The sequence below is a fragment of the Leopardus geoffroyi genome, chromosome B2 (assembly GCF_018350155.1).
Source record: "Leopardus geoffroyi isolate Oge1 chromosome B2, O.geoffroyi_Oge1_pat1.0, whole genome shotgun sequence".
Classification (NCBI taxonomy): domain Eukaryota; kingdom Metazoa; phylum Chordata; class Mammalia; order Carnivora; family Felidae; genus Leopardus; species Leopardus geoffroyi.
Window position 1 is genome coordinate 25,604,437 of NC_059332.1, and position 18,204 is coordinate 25,622,640.

General features: G+C 44.3%; 1 protein-coding gene and 2 long non-coding RNA genes across 7 annotated transcripts in view; 2 read left to right on the forward strand and 1 right to left on the reverse strand.

Moving 5' to 3' along the window:
- The first annotated feature begins 1,631 nt into the window (after positions 1 to 1,631).
- The window catches only part of SERPINB6 (serpin family B member 6), a 44,868-nt gene continuing 28,295 nt past the window's right edge, over positions 1,632 to 18,204 (forward strand). Inside the window, exon 1 of one of the 5 annotated variants that reach the window (XM_045497587.1) lies at positions 1,632 to 1,899. In XM_045497587.1, coding sequence (XP_045353543.1) covers positions 1,853 to 1,899 — 47 coding nt within the window. In that variant the 5' untranslated portion in view covers positions 1,632 to 1,852. Of the gene's footprint in view, positions 1,900 to 14,560; positions 14,702 to 14,846; positions 15,149 to 15,237; positions 15,420 to 18,204 lie in introns of those variants that run through there. The other 4 variants (XM_045497590.1, XM_045497584.1, XM_045497585.1 and 1 more) reach the window with 4 other exon arrangements.
- Positions 1,929 to 4,800, forward strand: LOC123608110. Its single transcript, XR_006717102.1, has 2 exons — positions 1,929 to 2,038; positions 4,531 to 4,800. It is a non-coding gene; the product is annotated as an uncharacterized LOC123608110 (long non-coding RNA).
- LOC123608109 lies at positions 5,179 to 10,368 on the reverse strand. The gene is made up of 2 exons (XR_006717101.1): positions 9,907 to 10,368; positions 5,179 to 6,906 (listed from the first exon to the last, which is right to left on the reverse strand). It is a non-coding gene; the product is annotated as an uncharacterized LOC123608109 (long non-coding RNA).

The window sequence follows — 18,204 nt, forward strand, 5'->3', positions numbered from 1 at the left end:
TGCAGAATTAAAATAGGATGAAAACATTCTGTTGGGGGAGGGCAAACTGAGATCATGCTGAGGCCTTCACATCCACATCCCTACAAATAGAAAAAAATATTTAAAAAACGAATAAATCCTTAGTCCCACTAGAAAACAAGAGAAACCTTGGTGGATCAGAAAAAACTCTTAAAAAAAAAAAAAAAGAAATCTGGGATTAGCAAAGACCACTGATCAAAACATTCACAGGAGCATCTGGTTATAGAAGGTAGGAACAGCTCCAAGAAAGCCCCAGGCCTGCCCTGTACCCTAGGGGGGGACAGGGATACAGGTACAGTACCCTGGATCTCAGGTAACTCACTTCAGGTGACTGATTTAGGGACCCCAGCAGGAGAAATCAGGAAGATCAGCTCTTGAACAACAGTGCTGTTCGCCCACCCATGTGAATAGCAAAACTTTACAATTCTTATTTGGGCTACTTTGAGCATAGTACACTAAGGTAAGTGACCAGCAAGATTCATCTAGTATTTTAAGAATTTGCATAGGATAATGGAAACTCAACTTTTGCGTTGAAGTTAAATTATTTATACCTTGTTTTTGTTTTGGAAAGTGCCATAAAAACAGTCTAAGGTATAGTTAAGATCTCAAATATCAAATTAGAAATTAGAGCGACAACATAAAGCTGGGCCTCAGGACTTCCATGAACAGACTGTACACTCAGTCCCAGTCGCCCTGCGACTTGGGAGAGGACCTGATGGTCTATGGGCTGTTAACTTAGAAAAGAAGTCAAACTAAAACAGAACAAGGTCTTTATTTAGGGTCTCAGAATTGCAGTTTGCGGAGAACCGATTCTGGAGTAATCAGAAAAGTGTCCTGCTCCTGTGGGAAAGCAAGGGGTTTTTATGAGAAAGAAAGAAGGGGTCATTTTATGATTTAGAGAAAAAGAAGACAAACCTCCCAATTCGGTGCTAATTTTGATTATTATCTAATCGATTATTTTTTTTTTCAACGTTTATTTATTTTTGGGACAGAGAGAGACAGAGCATGAACGGGGGAGGGGCAGAGAGAGAGGGAGACGCAGAATCCGAAACAGGCTCCAGGCTCTGAGCCATCAGCCCAGAGCCCTATGCGGGGCTCGAACTCACGTTCCGTGAGATCGTGACCTGGCTGAAGTCGGACGCTTAACAGGCTGCGCCACCCAGGTGCCCCTCTAATCGATTATTTTATTGGTGCTATCAAAAGAACTATACCTGGTATGCGTTAGTTAACTTTTATGTCTTCATAAAGTTCTTATTAACAGTTTTATGGCCCGAATGCCAGTTATCCTGTTGGATTTTATGAGCAACTGCTTGTAAAACAATCACCGCTTCCGGTACAGTTCAAGAATTCATTAGTTAGAAAGGAAATAGAGCTTCAAAACGGAGTCGTTCCTGTCCAGGAACGAAATTTTATGCAATCACACAGGACGTGACCTTGGCAGAGGTCTGAAAGGCATCAAGGTCGACCCGTGAGTCCTCTGGCGTAATGTGTGGAAGTCTTCCCCTTAGGCTGGACGGCGGACACAGTCAATGCCAGCACCCATGTCGCCCTTGGTCAGGGCAGGTGCCAGCTCAGCTCACTCTGAACGCCAGTCTCCTCCTCTTCTCCGGGTACTCCAGCTTCCCCGGCCTGACCACACTCCCCTCCCCCCTGGCCGAGGCACCTCTGGCGCGGTTGCAGCCGCGGAGAACTCGTGGAAACCTGGCCGCCTCTCCTGGAAATTACCTTCTAATAGAAACCAAGAACGAGCGAATACAACTAATTACAGACGGTGGCTAGTACCGTGTAGGAAATACACAGGGAGCTGTGGTAGAAACTAACAGGCCTCCTCAGGATGTATGACGTGTCACTTGACCCTCCTCTACTTGGCCTGGGCCCAAGGTGAGTCACCCCATCTGATCCTCCTTCCAGGCCCTGCTGCCGCGGCGCCCAAGTGCCTCCCCCTGGTCCCAGGTCCTCCCCTCCAACCCTCGGCCCTAGCCGGGTTCCGCCTGGGATCCCGCGGCCCCTCCAAGGCGCGGTGAGCGGGACCTCTGAGAGCTCGGCTTGCAACTGGGCGCAGGGCGGCGGAGACCCCGGGATGTGCTCTCCCGGGCGCGAACCCGGGAGGGCCGGCCGGAAGGGCTCGGCGGGTGCAGGGGGTGCCAGGGGCGTGGCGGGGAGGAAGGGGAGCGTCGGGAGTGGGCGGCAGGCAAGTGATCCCGGCCTCTCAGCCTCGCAGCCTCGCACGCTCTGCTCTCGGGCGAGAGAGGCGCGGGGGCGGGGGGGGGGGGGGGGTAGGGGTAGGAAGCGGGCCGGGGTCGCCAAGGGGGCTGGGCGGTTGCCTGCAGCTTTCGGAACTCCGAGCTCCATTATCGCCCAGTCCAGCTCAGCTCCCAGGCCGACTCGAGCCCTTCCCAGCCTGCCTCTCCTCTTTTTCCGGGAGCATCGTGATCTGCCCTCGATGACTCAACCCCGAGTTCCCCGCTAACTCACCCTTGTCGCCTTCTCGGTTACCCATAACCGAGGCGTCCCAACCCCCTCCCGCCTGGCCTTCCCTGCAGCCTTTCCTGCAGACGCCGCAGGTTCTGATCCCTCCAGCCCAGGCTGGGGAAGAACGGATGGGGCCCCTCCCAAGCCACCAAGTGTTACCAACCTACCCCCTCCTTTCAGCCCCCACATCCCCACAGGCTGAGCATTTCAGCATTTGACTCACCTTCTTCACGACCCATCCCTCTGGGATCACAAGTTCACACTTCTTTTTTTTTTTTTTTTTTTAATTTTTTTTTTTCAACGTTTATTTATTTTTTGGGACAGAGAGAGACAGAGCATGAACGGGGGAGGGGCAGAGAGAGAGGGAGATATAGAATCGGAAACAGGCTCCAGGCTCTGAGCCATCAGCCCAGAGCCCGACGCGGGGCTCGAACTCACGGACCGCGAGATCGTGACCTGGCTGAAGTCGGACGCTTAACCGACTGCGCCACCCAGGCGCCCCCACAAGTTCACACTTCTGCAGCCTTTAGGGTCTGCATCAGACCCTATACTTATTCTGTTCTTTTTTTTTTTTTTTTTTTTTTTTTAATTTACATCCAAGTTAATTAGCATATAGTGCAACAATGATTTCAGGGGTAGATTCCTTAATGCCCCTTACCCATTTAGCCCATCCCCCCTCCCACAACCCCTCCAGTAACGTCTGTTTGTTCTCCATATTTAGGAGTCTCTTATGTTCTGTCCCCCTCCCTATTTTTATATTATTTTTGCTTCCCTTCCCTTCATCTGTACACCTACTCAGTTCTAACGACGGCATTGCCACTCAACCACAGACCGTTAGCCTCCTTCTTTAAAACTCTCTTCTCTTTTGTTTGTTGTTAGTAATTCTCTTTCCAGATTCATTTCATGCCTCTGGCTTCTCTTTGTCTTTTTTTGGCTCTTCTTTTCCTCTGTTCATCCTTATGTATTGGTATTCCTGAGGGTTGGATGCTGTCCCCGGCAAACCTCTCCAGCCCGTAACTTCACTGACATCCATTTGCTGATGACCCCTACATTGACCTCTGGCGCCTAGACCTCTCACCTGAGCCTTCCATGGAAACTCAACCTACCCTAACCAAAGCAAAACTCATTCCCTTCTCCAAAGTCATTTGCCTTCCTGTTTCCAAACTTCCAGTCTTGTTCACTGATGTTGCCATTCACTAGCTCTTCCTAGTGTAATCTGAAAATCGGCGAAGATTCCTCCTTCGTCCACTCATCCAACAATTTCCAGGTCCTGTCCTACCTTCTTCCTGAACAGCTTTTCTTTCTGTTAAAAAGAAAACCATAGGCCCAAAATGGTGTTACTTAGGCCAGACCAGGTTACCAAAACACAGCTTAATACAGTTGCAGTTTCAAACTCCCCCAGAAATGTTGTCTTAACAGGTTGATCTGGAATTTTCTGATGGGTGTCAGTGAGTCTGTCACATGGCCCTCTCCATGACCTGCCCCTCCACTTCTGGGTAAATCTGATAAAACTCCCTGTGCTTCCCCCTAAGGGAGAGTGACCTTGTCCAGATTGATCCCTTTCTTTTGCTTGTAACCTTCTGGCCCTACCCTCCTTGCCATAAAAACAACTCCTTTTTGAGAGTTTTCATTTTGTACAATTCCTCAGAGAGCCCCTCTGTTTGCTAGATGGGATGCTGCCTGATTCAGGAATCATTTAACACAGCCAATTAGATCTTCAGGTTTACTCACTTGAATTTTGTTTTTTAATACTTCCATCCCCTCTACCCCTCCTGCCACTGCCCTGATTGGGGTCTTTCATTTCAAGTATTGCAGCTCTGATACTTCTGTTTTTTCCCATCCCACTTGTCTGCATTCCTGCAGAGCAGTCTTCCCAGTACATAACTGCTTATGTGACCCACAGTCCAGAATTCTTCAGAGAGTCTCTGCAGCCTATAAGATAGAATAAAAATTTACTGGTATGACATATACAGCCCTTTATAGATGTCTAAACTGCCTCATATTTTATGATATTGCAATATTTGTTGTTTCCTCCAACAGGCATACTTTTGCAAAGTTCTCTGACTCCTGGTTTGGAATACTGTCCTCTGATTAGCTCAGCATCATTCTTCAGATCTCTACTCAAGTGTTATGGAATGTGTGATGCCTTTCTTGATTTCCCCAGCCAGACTCCTTGTTGCTGCTTCTACTTTTTCTTACCCCTTATACTAAGGGCCATTAGAGCACATATCACTATTTCATTTGTTTGCATATCTGTATAAGGAAAAGCCACAGTTCAGTATTTCTCTTGAATAGAGAAAAACTCAGTCCTTTCCTTCTCCTGTGTTTCTCTCCCGCGTGTCTCCTTTACTTCTCATGCAAAACACTTTACTTCTGACCCTTCTCGTCACCAAATGTATGTGGGGGACTTCTCACATCAAGCAGGACTTCGCAGCACCAGCTAAAGTCCTATAATTTCACTAAATTCTAGCACATTCTACCTACAGATCATGTCAGGTCCCACAGGTTATGGGCTCAGTCCCACAAGGCTGCTCCCCACCCACCTTCAACTTCAGATGCCAGTTGCAAGTAATAGGATTCCCAGATTACCCACAATTTCTGTCCAATTTGGCTATTAATGGGAGATTCCTATGCCCCCCCACCCCAGTTTGATTAATTTGTTAGAGTGACTCACAGAACTCAAGGAAACACATTTATCAGTTTATTAAAATATAAATAAAGGATGTAGATGAATAGATACATAGGGCGAGGTCTGGGAGGGTCCTGAGTGCAGGAGCTTCTGTCCTTTGGAGTTGGAGGTTCACCACCCTCCCAGGGTGGATGTGTTCGCCAATGGAGTAGCTCCCCGAATCCCATCTTACTGGGATTTTGTGGAGGCTTCATAATATAGGCATAATCAGTCATTAATTCTACTTTCAGCCTTCTTCCATCTCAAGAGAATGGGGGAGGGGAAGGGCTGAAAATTCCAGGTTGCTAATCACAGCTTGGTCTTTCCAATACCAGCTCTCATCCAGGAGCCATCCAGGACCCCACGGAGAAAAAAAGACACTATTATTAACCGAGGAAATACAAGAGTTTCGGAAGTCCTATGTCAGTAGCTCAAGTCAAGGACCAAATATTACAACAAAGGAAGTTCCCAGTGTTCTTATCACTTAGGAAATTACAAAGGTTTCAGGAGCCTTGCGTCAGGAGCCGGGGCAGAGACCAATATATATTTTTTCTATTATCTCTTAATATCTATTTGGTATCTTGAGGTCAGGGACCGGTCTTCTATCATTATATTGCCAGACCCTAGTGTAGCTCCTGGCCTGTAGTAGGTGCTCAATAAAAGTTCGTGGCGTGAATGAAATAATTGGTCATACCACCAGTTAGGAGGTCACATACCATTTCATGAATGCCAGGAGTTCATATAATAAAGTTATTAAGGCTGATGAACAAACATCAAGTTATCCAAGAATAACATTGCAAATGATCTGAAAGACTTTGCTCATCATATTGCTTAAATAACTCACAAGATAAGAACTCCCTGTCTTTGTGAGGATCTTATATTGCCTTTGGAATCCATGATGGCCCGGGGAGAAAGTGTATATGTTGCATAGTAGTGGCCAGGTGATAGAGCCCCGCCCTCAGCCCTTGCTGTTTTCGGGGCTTAATGAATAGTTCCCTCCCTCATGAGGGACTGAGGTTCTCTACCTTGAGGTGGATGGACACCCAGAAAGTAGTTGAACTGCTTGCCTTTGTTTAAAAAGAATGAAAATGTTCTCACCAGCTTTCACTAAGTAGGAGTATTGAAAATGCACGTCGTGTGTCCCTGTTTGCTTTCACTCTACAATACCCAAGCCTGCATTTTGAAATTAAACCTCATGCCCTTTGTGCAAAATCTAGTGCATCATCAAGGGTTTTGCACTCCTTGAGCACTAAGCTTGGCCAAGAAGGCACCCTTCTGGGTTTCCAAGGTCACCACTCAGTGGTGTGAGTCCTAGCTTCAGCCCCATTGCCTCCCTTAGCACCTTCTGAGAGACAGAATGGTAGGGTCTGGAGGGACTTTTTACATCTCAGCACAAGCCATGGATGGACTGAAATTAGCCTCCTGATGGTTGAGCCCTTCTCTCAACAGTTTTTGTTTGTTTGCTTGCTTTTTTAAGTTTTAGGAGTTTCGTTACCACAGGGCCCTGGTCAGGACTGATCTGGTCAAGCACACTGTCTCTCTAACTTTGCATTTGGGGAAACAGTTTCCTTGGGCTTCTCATGTAAATTCATCCAGCTCGCTTCAGCAGTGGCCTGGACCTCAGGGTGACACGGCCCAGAGTTGGCGGCACCCTATCCCAGGAAGATGGGTTTCCATTCACGTTTCTTTTTATTTGCATTCTGAAATGGACCACCCACGTGATTCCAGATCAAATAAGACAAGCTTCTCTTGATGAGGGAAAAGAAAGAGAAAAAAAGCGAGAGAGGAACCTTTATTTAGTGATTTAGCTATTTCTTAAAATCATATGATCATGAATATGAAAAAAATCTCCAGAGTAATAAGATTCTCTTAATTGAACTCAGATTTTAAATAAGAGAGCATGGTTTCAAAAGAAATAAGTGAATAAAAAAATGCATGAAGTAAAATAACAAACATAGATTCTGGAAAACACCTTCTGTGTTCACACAGAACCAGCTCTAAGCCTCTTCCTATGGACACTGCCTTTCAGGTACTAGGTTAACCTGCTGGGCCAGAAAGTGCAAATTTCACCTGAGCCCCTGGATTACAGATGGCCTAAAATAACAAAGAATAACCATTAAGATAGACAGAAGCAGCATTGCTTTGCTTCACCATCATACTCTTGACAAAGATAAGATTTTCCTTTAAATCAGACAATTTCCTAGTATTTTCCCGGCTGCTTCTGACTATGACTATGCAGAAAGCAAATGGCATGCTCAACTCTGTTCAGGCCTTAAAACACAGTCCTTCTAGCTGACCTCCAGTTCTACCTAGCCTTCTTATTCATCACAGTGAAGATTCTTCAAAGAGTTTCTTAGACACCTCCACATGTCTCTTTTCATCCTAAATCCCACTCACTTTGATGGTTGTCTTAACTGTCACCAAGGTAAGTGTCGACGTGGGAATGTCAAATGGACTCTCCCTGCTTTAACTCTCCACTTCCTCTAACGCGAGCTGCTCTCCATTGTCCAGCTTCTGCTCTTCTCCATCTGCTTTTGTGCTTTTTTCCCTAGCAACCTTTTAGAATGTTGGTTGCTATTGCCTGGGCTTCTGTCATCAGACAGATGCCTTCCTGATCAGGAAGCTCCACTGGGCTGAGTGCATCCCTCTTCTGGCTTCTAGCTCCTGTATCCCATAGCTTTGTTTCTACTTGTGTCCTGGACATCTTCACCTAAATGTGTTACAAGCACTATAAAGCGCTTTTGACTCAAACTAATTCTTTATTTGACCCCGAACCTATCCTCTTCTCATATTCTCTGAGTTAATGATATCATCTTGTGTCTAATTATTTGAGTTAGAATACTGAAACATCGCTGAACTCCATTCTTTTCCTTGTCCCTTCCCCCTAAATCCACTTGCACATTAGATCCTATGGTTTCTGCTTCCTGATTAGCTCCCTGCTTCACTGTTGCCACTACTTAGGCTTAGGCCCAAATGGCCTAAAGCCAACTCCTAACTAACCAACCCCTGGGCACTTTCTTCTGCATCCAAACCATCCTAAAGGCTGATGCTAAAGTCAGAAAAAGAGGGAAGGAGGAAGGGAGGGAGGAAGAGAGAGGAAGGGAAAGTAGGGAAAGGAGCGAATGAATGAATCAGGTTAATCCTCCAGTTAAAATCTTACAATGCTTCCCCATTGCCTGACCAATAAATCCCAAACTCCTTAGATTGGCGTAAGAACTCTTTCCAGGCCAGCCCTAACTTGCCCATTTAACTCTACTTATTCTGTTAGAGAGATATCACATTCACATAACTTTTATTACATATATTACCATAATTGTTCTATTTTATTATTAGTTAATATCTTACTGTGCCTCATTTATAAATTATGCCTTATCATAGGCATGTATGTACAGCAAAAGACATAATATGCATAGGGTTTGGTACTAGACAGATTCAGGCATCCACTGGGGATCTTGGAACAGATCTCCCCACGATTGAATATTGCAAACACAATCTCTCTTTTGCATCCATCTGAACTGCTAAAAAAAAAAGGGAAGGGCCATGTTTTATTCAGTTTTATTTTTCCATTTCTTTGAGACCTGATCCTGTCCACTGAAAGAAAACCAACCTCAAAGTAGGTTAGTGAATGCTTTATTCATTGTCTTCCTGAGGACTATAGTTTGGGAGGTGGTCTTTCTGATTGCTGAAGAGCTGCTCCAAAGCTTGTTACAAGAGGAAAGGGGGACCTGCTTTCAATCAGTACTCCAAATACTTGCACATTACAGGTATAATTTGCTATGGTTGTAAAAAGTAAGGTTTACTGATTTACATGTAGACCTGAGAAAGACCCTTAGGTCATCTAAATGCATTATATTTCTGTTATATCTGATTGTTTGACAATGTTGCTTGCCTGCCTCTGCTTGACTGGTTTTCCAGTTCTTTCGTTTTGATTTCTCATTGAGGTCAGTTACTGGAGGCTGTAACCTCCTGTGACCAGTTACCTATTGCAGTTTTAGTGCACAGTCCCACACTCAGTAGAATAAATGTTTAATGAAAGAAGTTTGGGGCTTTCCAGCTCTTCTATCTAGTGTGGCTCTGAGGGGTGTGAATTTGCCGGGGAAGATTTACAAAACCCAAGCACCTGAATGTGAAAATGGTTTGTGGTTAAAAAAAAAAAAAAAGTCACCTTTCTCATTTTTAAAAATGGTAAGATAAAAAGTGTAGAGTAGGAGAGCCCTGCCAGGTTGCGTCTCTAGGTGCCTTACCCTCATAAATGAGTTATTTTAATTGTGAGAGTAAAAGAGGAAAATCCATGCTGGATTTCCCCAAGAATTCCAGTAAGGGCAAAGAAAAGTCAGTGTTAGGTCTAAATTGAATGACCATGGATTTACCTCGCATTTTAGGGAAGGAAAGCCAGTGTGATAAGGAATCTTCTCTAGCACGTGGTCCCTAGGAATCTGGAAGGAAATCTGGGGGTGATCACCCAGAAACATGTCCCAGTGTTGGCGCCCAAACCTCCACTAAGGTATTTGAAAAAAGAAGGCAGGTAGGTCCTTCCTCCCTCCCTCCCTTTCTTTTTTCTTTCTTTCTTTTCTTTCTTTTTTTCTTTTTCTTTCTTTCTTTCTTCCTCTTTTCTCTTTTTCTTTCTTTCCTTCCTTCCTTTCCTTTCTCTTTCTTTCTTTCTCGTTTCCTTCCTTCCTTCCTTCCTTCCTTCCTTCCTTCCTTCCTTCCCCTTTCTAAGACAGGTTCTTTGCCCCAGTCCCAGGTACCTGGAAAGCACTGGGAAGAGGCCCAGCTCTTTGCAGTGAGTGCAGGAACAGGGAGAATGGTGGGAGCACTGCTGGCCAGCCCTCACAAGCTGGATTGTGCAAGGTTCAGATTCTTGGATACTCCCCAAACTTTCCTTAAAGAGAAAACCCAGAAAAGCCTGGCATCTACCTTTCAGCTTCTTAGATATTGTGCCAGAAGATTTTCTGGGGTAGAAAAAATCAAGACCTCAGTTTTCCAAATGGCTTCCTCCTGGGAGTGTCACCACCTCCCAGAGGGAGGGAGTATGCATCCTTTGTCCACCCACTACCTGCAGACTCATTGGATCTCTGCTTCTCACATTTTGCCCACTTTGAGCAGGGTCTTATCTTTTTTAAGTTTTTATTTTGATTCCAGTTAATTAACACACAGTGCTATATTAGTTTCAGGTGTACAATATATTCAACAATTGTATACATCATTCAGTGCTCATCACAAGTGCACTCCTTAATTCCTATCACCTATTTCACCCATCCCCCAGCCAACCTCCTCCCCCCCTCCCCCTCCCCCCCCAACCATCAGACTGTTCCCTATAGTTAAGATTCTGTTTCTTGGTTTGTCTCTTCTTTTTCCTTTGTTTTGTTTCTTAAATTCCACAAATGAGTGAAATCATATGGTATTTTTCTCTGACTTATTTTGCTTAGTATTATACTGTAGCTTCATCCATGTCATTGCAAATGGCAAGATTTCATTCTTTTTTTATGGTCAAATAATATTCCACTGTATATATATATATATATATATATATATATATATATACCACATCTTCTTCATCCATTCATCAATCAATGGACACTTGGGCTGCTTCCATGTCTTGGGTATTATAAATAATGCTGCTGTAAACATAGGGGTGCATATATCCCTTTGAATTAGTGTTTTTGTATTCTTTGGAAAAGTACCCAGCAGTGCAATTACCAGATCATAGGGTAGTTCTATTCCTAACTTTTTGCGGAACTTGCTCAAACATACTGTTTTCCAGACTGGCTGCACCAGTTTTCATACCCACCAACAGTGCACGAGAGTTCCTTTTTCTCCACATCCTTGTCAACACCTGTTGTTTCTTGTGTTGTTGATTTTAGCCATTTTGACAGGTGTGAGGTTGTCTCATTGTAGTTTTGATTTCAGTGTCTTATTTTATTTTAAGTCTATTTATTTGGGGGGGGGGAGGGGCAGAAAGAGAGGGACAGAGAATCCCAAGCAGGCTTGCACTCTCGGGGCTCAATCTCATGTATTGTGAGATCATGACCTGAGCTGAAATCAAGAGTCAGAAGCTTAACCGACAGAGCCACCCAGGCACCCCAATTTCAGTGTCTTACCTACCTGGTCTGTCTTTCAGAAGTGACTCATGAACCCAACCTGTTTGTCCAGTGAATCTCTAGGAGAGGTGGCTACAATTTCCTTGAAAGAACATTAGATATGAAGAACCATTAAGTACTGTAATATTGCTAACAGGATTGCCATGTCATTTGAATAACTTTTATGTTGTTCATAGGAAACATTGCAATGCTTACTATCTGTAACGAAAACCAGATAGATGTTAGATAGTTGCCTGGGAACTTATTTTATGGCCTTTAATGGAAGGGCAGAGGTTCTAGTTCTGGGCTAGTCTCAGAATTTTGCATTGCAGATGTGTGGTAAATATCCATTTAATTAAATTGAGTTTGCTAAGCAATTGACCTCATCTGGGATAGTTCCATCCATTAGGGTTCTTTTTTTTTTTTTTTTTTAATCACTTAAGGCTTCAGGTGTCTATTTAGACATTTGGCTCATTTTCTGTGATCTGATTTTTAAAAGGTATAGTTAAATCAATACGAATCCATCTCTACTGCTTAGATCAAGGTAGAAATGCTCTTTCAGTTTTATGGAAATTAGTTCCAGTTAGCCTACACAACATTGAGAATATACATAAAGAACAATAGAATTACATAACATAAATGTCACAGTGAAATGTTCCCAGTTAAAAGGGGAACATCCTTTCTTCCCAAACGTCAGCAGAATAGAATGAATTTATTCAGGGTGATGTTTTAGTCACTGTTCTGGTCACGGGTGAGTTACTGTGCTGTACGCTAATGTCAAAACCAACTTGTGTTCAATGAGCTGAATACAGGTTGCCGAATGCTTTTTGAATGGGTTTTTGTCAATCTATTATTTCCAACATTTAAAAGGGGAATTATTTTCAAAAATAAGACACAACCAAACAAAATATTTACCTGTGACCGTCCCAGATTCCTAAGTAAAATGAGCTGTGTTAGTATCATAATCAAGATTCTTGGTCAATCTTTATTTCCAATTTACTGATTGTAAATTCAGACTGCTTTATAAACACCTAAAAGGTTCTGTTTACTTTTATTTTACCTGGAGTACCAAAGTCCCAGTCCCCATCCAGGGAAGTCCTGGGAGATGAAAGGCCATGCTGTTGCTGAGAGTCAGAGCTATATGGTTTCAGGCAGGGTTAACAACAGAGAGCAATTAAACTGGGATTGGAATGAAAAAGACATTCTCTGGAGCCAGATCTATTTGTTGACATCATTGCCGTATCTGAACTGAGTTTTCTAAACATTAGACACCAATGAATCACTGAGTACTACTGAGCAACTAGCCTTTGGCAAATGGTCTGGGATATTGTTGCCTTCCGCTCTACTGCTCTCTCTTCCTCCGGCCATCAGCTGGGACCGAATTGAAACTATACAAATACTGGAAGAAAACACTGGTGAACTGTATAATCTGGAGAACGAGTTTCTAAGTATGAGTCAAAAATCTAGATGCAATAAAGGAAAAATCATTAAATTTGACTACATTAAAAACAAAAAATATGCCAAAATCACCAAAGCAATGTCAGAAAACAGATGAGAAGCTGGGAGAAAATATTTGCAACTTATACTACAAAGGACTAATGCTACTATATAAAGAGCATGTAAGAACTAAGAAGAAAAAGACCAAACAATTTTAAAAAATGAACAAAAGTCATGAACGGTTCATGGCGGGGGGGGGGGGACAAAACAACAAAGAGGCAATGCTTTTAAACATATGGAAAGATGTTCAACCTCACTCATAATACAGGATATGGTAGTTAAAACTATAGGAGATAAAACATCTCTCCCCTATCAGATTGGTAAAAATCCAAAGATGTCCATGTATTACTGTTAGTAAGGCTGTGAAGAAGCACTCAGATATAGCTGGGGAGAGGACAAAATGATACAAGCCCTATAGAGAGAAATTTGACGATAGCTAACAAAAATATATGTGTATTTGTCCTTTGACCTAACAATCCCATTTCTAGGAATCTAGGAATCTGGATTGGTGGATATTTCTCCATCAGTACAAAAGAGTATTTACACTAATATCTTGCTACTGAAAGCATGGTCTACGGAACAGCAGCCTCAGCTACCTGGGTGCTTGTTAGAAATGCTGAGTCTCAGGACCGACTGAATCAGAATCTGCATTTTAACAATACCCCAGATCATTTACATGTGCATTCAAGCTTGAGAAGCACTGCACTAGGTTATTCGTGGCATTATTTGTAATGACCCAAATGGAAACAACCCAAATGGCCACCAGTGACACACAAAATACGATCAGCCATGAAAAGGAATAAGGATGCTGTGTAGCAAATACAGAGATTTCCAAAATTTATTGTCAAGTGAAAAAAGCAAGTTGCAGAACTATCGACAGATAACAAATGGATAGGTAATAGAATGACACTCTTTTGATAAGTGTGCACATGCATACACACATACATGTTTGCAAAAAGGTCAGCTGGAAAGACAAGCCTGAAGCTAAACAAAACCGGGTTGATATCTCTGGGCATTACTTTATGTTTCACTACTCCAAAAATAAAATTTAAACCGTCACAACTGGGAGAGGGATGCTACAGGCATGCAGTGGGTAGAGGGGCCAGGGATGCTGTTAAACATTCTGTAGTGCCACAGCACAACAAAGAATTATCCAGCTCAGGTGTTAACAGTGTCCATGTTGAGAAACCCTGGCCTAGGGTAAGGATGGAGGAAACGCAAAAACAATTTGAGGTTTCCAAAATTAAACTCATTTTTAAAACGTGGCTAGCGTTTTCCCCTTCTCCTCTCACCTTTCCGTTCTCCATGACTGCTCCAAGGTGGCAAACATGGACTTTGTACACATTTGTGTAATTTGTTAGTACCCTGGAGTTTAATTCACATGGGCCAGAAGACTACTGCATTATGAACACACAAGATGATCGCGTAGGCTTTGTTTATTTAAAATTTCTGTCCCGCACTGTGCAACTTATGCCCACGTACCAAGAACTGGCACTTTTCTGGTCACTGACAACATTAATTCACGGTCTCTTTACCAAGTCACAGTAAAGCGCTGGTGTGTCCGCGTACTGTCGCTCTCTGACTGAAAACTCCAGAGGTTTTCGTTTGATTCACCTACCTGGTGGCCCAGTGGGCGAGGTCAACGCAACTAGACTAGAAAAGTACGCGCGGCCCATAAGCCGGTCCCAGGGTGGCGGTCAAAGTGCAGTGGAGTACCTGGCGCACACCTGGTCACCTCCCTTCACCGCCCTCCTGCGAGCCCCAGGCTGCTGACGGACAGCCGCCCCGGAATCTGGGGATGGGCGGTGCGCTGGCTCGCTTCCCCTGACTCCGCCCGCCCTCTGGCTCCGCCGGTATTTGAGGCCCGGAGCTTCTCCCTTCTCTCCAGACCGCCGCGCCAACCCTCCGAGGTACCGTCTGGTGTGGGACCTTCCCCGGCCCGCGGGGACCTGTCCTCCACTCCAAGGTCAGGAAAGCGCCGGAGGCAGGGTGGGGCCGCGAGGGGCGCGTGGACGGGCTGAGCTTGGTAGCTCAGGGATCAGGGTTTTGCAGGGACGGGGGCGTGGCCATGCGGGGCCCGGGGGCACGTAGGGAGGGCGTGGCCTCGCGGGGGTCGGGGACGCGCGCGGGGAGGGCGTGGCCTCCCGGGGTCGGGGCGCGCGTGGGTAGGGGCGTGGTCACGCGGGGCCGTGACCCTCGAAATCTTGACGGGGAGGGGGTGGGGTATGAGCGTTTGGGCTCGAGTTCCCTTGAGAAGTCCAGTGGTCTGGCGGACAGTGACACCATCTGGTGAGTAGTGTCTGGCCGCCCAGACCCGAACGCGCAGCCCCGCGTCCGCAGTGGAGGCAGAGGGAGCCGGCATGGGGGCTGCGCTGAGCGTCCAGAGCTGCTGCGCGGGGCCCCGCAGCCACAGGTGACCCCGCGAGGCCTCCGGCCACAGGTGACCTCGCCTGTTCTGTCCGCGAGGCGCCGGGCGTTGGGAACCCAGGGTAGGGGGCTTGGAGGCCTGAGAGAAGGCCAGGGGTCGGTGCCAAAGGCGCCGAATTTGGGCTCCCCAGCGCCTATTCACTGAAACTGCTCCTTGGTGATCGCCCTGCCCACCCGGTGTGGCCTGCTGGCCTGTGGTCAGGTGCTTCGCAAATTCCGCAGCACCTTCCAGGTTACTCAGGCCTGCGAAGATAATCGTGAGCATCATTCCAGATACTGTTACCTCTGTTTTTTTTTTTTGTTTTTTTTTTTTTATTAAACTTACTGCAGACAAAATATTACAAGATGTGGTATCTTAAGGGCTAAGAGGACAATGGGGAAAATTTTAATCATACTTGGGGTTTGTGTGCTAGATGAAATTGGCACATGAATTACTTTCTTCCCCCTCTTCCCCATATAAAGCTCAAGTTTAGAAAAGAGAAGTGTGGAAAATTAATATTCATATGCTGCCAGGAATACCTAGATGCCAGGGTGGAACTGGGTCAGTGTTGGTACTTTTGCTGCCTGGGCCTGTACAACTGTACCTGGGGACAGAAATATGACCCAAGGCTAACTGCTTCCTCCTGGGTGTGGTTTAGGACTGGTGTGGTGAGATGGGATGAGAAAAATAACCTTGGATTCAGCATTGTATTGCTGCATTGTATTTCTGGGGCTAAGAAATGTGCACTCTGGTTGACATGAATGAAACTGTTATCAGTATTACAGAGTGTGTTCCAGTGTTGCATGATTACTTTTGAGTGATTGTATCCTTCGGTTTATACCATCACAGAGAAAGGGTGCAATTTTAGTCATACTTGGCCACATAAACTAAATATTTAAAATTATACAAGGCCAATTCCAATTCAAGGCATTTTATTACATTTTAGCATCTTATAGTTAGCTCCACCTCTAAGAGTAGAGTGAAATTAGAATGAATGGAGTCATCATTCTTTTCTGTTCATACTAAGAGCACCCTCTATCACACCAAGTGTGTGTTGTAAGACCTGGGGAGGGGGTGGGGGAGGAACCACACACCTTATGTTTCCAAGCTTGCTGACCTGAGATAAGGCCTAGACAGAAGAAAGGAAATAGTGTATAATCCTACCCATTTGTTGAATACCCACTGTGTGCCAGACATTACTTTATTTAATCCTCACAGTAAACCTGCAAATAGAAGGAATCATCCTGGGACACCTGGGTGGCTCAGGTGGTTAAGCTTCTGACTTCGGCTCAGGTCACCATCTCATGGTTGGTGAGTTTGAGCTCTGAATGAATGGGAATCTGTGCTGACAGCTCAGAGCCTGGAGCCTGCTTCGGATTGTGTCTGTCTGTCTCTCTCTGCCCCCCCCCCCCAACTTGTGCTCTGTGTCTCTCAAAAATAAATAAACATGAAAAAAACCTAAAAAAATAGAAAGAACCATCCCCTGTTTACATACTAGAGAACTGTTGTTCAGAGAAGTAAAATACACATATGCTTACACACAGTATACACACAAGTACACCAGAAAACAAAGGTAGGGATGAAGCAGAAGCCCACGTCTCCATTAAGCCAATCTTTAAATGGTTGGATTTTGTAGGAAATTAAGGCATCTTTAATCCAAGAAGCACAAATAGTGACAGCTTAAAAAGTTAACAATCAGTTGAATCAAATCAATTGTGAACAATAATTGCTCAAAGATACTGATAGTGCTATGGGGAAAATAATAGTGCTAGGATAGATTTGATTTGTTAGTCTTGTTTTATACACACACTCATGTGAAATAGAAAACCTTACTACCCAGTTTTTATGTTTGTGATTAAGTATTGTTTTTATTTTTAAGAGGTACACTGTTATTAAAACCATAAATAACTTTGGAATATATAATGCATTTTGCACGTGTATGTGTGCATCTGTGTGTTGTGTATGAAGGAGACTTTTGGCTGTCTTACTGAAACCAAAATAGTAGGGACTTGGAAAGCCAGTGATAGGTGTTGAGTTTCCAGTGTGATCTGTGAGATATGCATCCTTATTACTGGCGTGTTCATTGAATGGATAAGAGAAATCTTGCACTTCCTTAAAAAAAAAAAAAAAAAAGAAATCCCACACTATAAAAATCTCACTAGATTGTTTATAATTTTCTTTGATATTTGAAATATTGTAGTGAGTGGTAAACTATTTAAATTTGAGTTTATTTTTGTTTCTCTTCTAGAACTAAGACCGCTTTGATCTTTTATGATTATTAAGAATTTGTATGTTATTACAAAGTGATAATGAAAGTTGTTCTAGATTATGTACTAGTGGCCTATAATTAGTGGGCTATTTTCAAATTCACATTTTAGGACAAGATGGATTTTAATAAATAGCATTCAATGCTTGGGCATTTATTTCACAAGTAAAAGAGGAATTGGGTAATAGCCAAAGAAATGGCTTTTAAACATTGTTTAACTCTGCTCACAAAAGTAGTTGGTAAATTTGTGATCATATGTGTTCAGTTCCTTTCTCTCATAAAACTCTACTAAAAATGACACCAAGGAGCCCTTGAAAGCATTAAAAACAAAGGACAAAGAAAAGGAGAGGGGACAGGGGTGCCTGGGTGGCGCAGTCGGTTAAGCGTCCCGCTTCAGCCAGGTCACGATCTCGCGGTCCGTGAGTTCAAGCCCCGCGTCAGGCTCTGGGCTGATGGCTCAGAGCCTGGAGCCTGTTTCCGAGTCTGTGTCTCCCTCTCTCTCTGCCCCTCCCCCGTTCATGCTCTGTCTCTCTCTGTCCCAAAATAAATAAACGTTGAAAAAAAAAAAAAAAGAAAAGGAGAGGGGACAAACAGTGGCCAAGTGATGTCAGAATTTGGGAGGAAAGTGATGGAGGAGGAGTTCCATGTTGTGGAGATGACAGTGGTCAAGGTTGGAGGCTCCAGTACCTGCAAAGGCAGGAATGAAGTACAGGGCTGAAAAATGGGGCCCTGTTAGCGTGTTGCCAGATCCATTAGACCCCATGGTATCCCTGAACCTGGCAACTAGGTAGCCACC